Source organism: Malurus melanocephalus, unplaced genomic scaffold, assembly GCF_030028575.1.
Source record: "Malurus melanocephalus ecotype Western Australia unplaced genomic scaffold, MMel_1.1 scaffold_6328, whole genome shotgun sequence".
NCBI lineage: Eukaryota > Metazoa > Chordata > Aves > Passeriformes > Maluridae > Malurus > Malurus melanocephalus.
Window position 1 is genome coordinate 1 of NW_026629559.1, and position 1,571 is coordinate 1,571.

General features: G+C 66.8%; 1 protein-coding gene across 1 annotated transcript; it reads right to left on the reverse strand.

Moving 5' to 3' along the window:
* Positions 1 to 532: 532 nt before the first annotated feature.
* On the reverse strand, positions 533 to 1,565 carry FOXF2 (forkhead box F2; the record flags this gene model as incomplete). Its single annotated transcript, XM_057389460.1, has 1 exon — positions 533 to 1,565. A coding segment is annotated over exon 1 (1,012 nt), but the record flags the coding sequence as incomplete, so codon positions are not given.
* Positions 1,566 to 1,571: the final 6 nt, after the last annotated feature.

Here is a 1,571-nt window from a genome sequence, read left to right on the forward strand (position 1 = left end):
TTTTTTTTTTTTTTTTTTTTTAATTCCCTATTTATTTTCCACCCCTAGGGTTTAGAGGATAATATTTGACGCCTTTATTTGATTACTCCCGCGACGCGTCTCCGCGGAGCGCGGTTTACCGAGGCGGCGGCGATGCCCGGCGGCGCTCCCCGCGAAGCGAAGCCGCAGCACGGGGCAGAGAGGCCAACCCCGCTCCCGCCGCCGCGCACACCTCGCCGGCACAGGGAGCGGGACGAGMGAGCCGGGACGAAGCCGGGCTTTCCCCGGAGTGCCCCTTCTCGGCACTGGGCAAGCAGGAGAGATGCTCGCAGCCGTGCCCACAGCCGCCCCTCTCAAACAGCCCCCCTGGCCCGAAACAGAACGGCTTCAACCCACGCGTATTTTTTCCCCTCTTGCAGACAATGCACCTCTTTTCCCCGACACCGTGGTRGTCCGGGGTTCCCCGCGCGAAACCTTTGTCGCCGGCGAAAACCCGAAATCCCCCTCCGGCGCCGCGCTCCCCGCCGTCCCCGCCGCCCCTCCGCGCCCCTACCTGAGAGGTCGTCGCGGGGGCTCTGGTGCAGGTATCCCTGTTCCAGGGAGTAGGAGGGCACGCTGGAGTGGATGCCGGAGGAGGYGGCGTTGGCGGCGGGGAGGCCCTGCTGCTTTATGTAGGGCGAGGCCCCCGAGGCTGTCCAGTGAGCCGAAGGGCTCGTGTAGGGCGAGTGGCACTCGATGGCGCTCGCCATGGCCGGCGAGGAGGGCACGGGGCTGCTGCTGCTGTCGGGGCCGTAGTCCCCGTTGGCAGTCACCGGGCAGCTGGCCATGTAGGTCGAGCCGGGGTTGGGAGACATGTGTGGGACGTGGTGGCCGCCGCTGAGTCCCTCGTAGCCGCTGGCCATGGCGTTGGGCATCATGTCGAGGTTGTAGCCGTTGGAGTGGCAGGCGAGGGAGGCGGGGGGCGCCTGGAAGTCGAAGCCCTGCGGGAGGATGGAGGCGCCGAAGCCCAGCCCGTTCATCATGCGGTACATGGGCTTCAGAGCCTGGCATTTCCTCCTGAAGCCGCGGGGTCGCCGTCGGAAGGAGCCCTCCTCGAACATGAACTCGCTGGCCGGGTCGATKGTCCAGTAGTGGCCCTTGCCCGGGCGGCCCAGGCCCTTGGGCAGCTTGATGAAGCACTCGTTGAGGGAGAGGTTGTGGCGCACGGAGTTCTTCCAGCCCTGATAGGAGCCTCGGAAGAAGGGGAAGCGGGCCTGCAGGAACTGGTAGATCTCGCTGAGGGTCAGGCGCTTGGAGGGCGAGCTCTGGATGGCCATGACGATGAGGGCGATGTAGGAATAAGGGGGCTTCTCGGGCCGCCGCAGCCCCGAGCTGGCCTTCTTGCTCTTGGAGGACGCCGCCGCCGCCGAGGAGGAGGAGGAGGAGGTGGAGGTGGAGGAAGAGGAGGTGGAGGTCTCCAGGGCGGAGGAGGGCGGCCGGCTCATCTGGAGAGCTCCGGGAGCCGGGCTGCAGGAGCGGAGAGGGACGGGGGGCTCCAGCCGCTGCTGCCCGCTCTCGGTGGTCATCTGGCGGAGGGAGGGGAATGGGGCAGG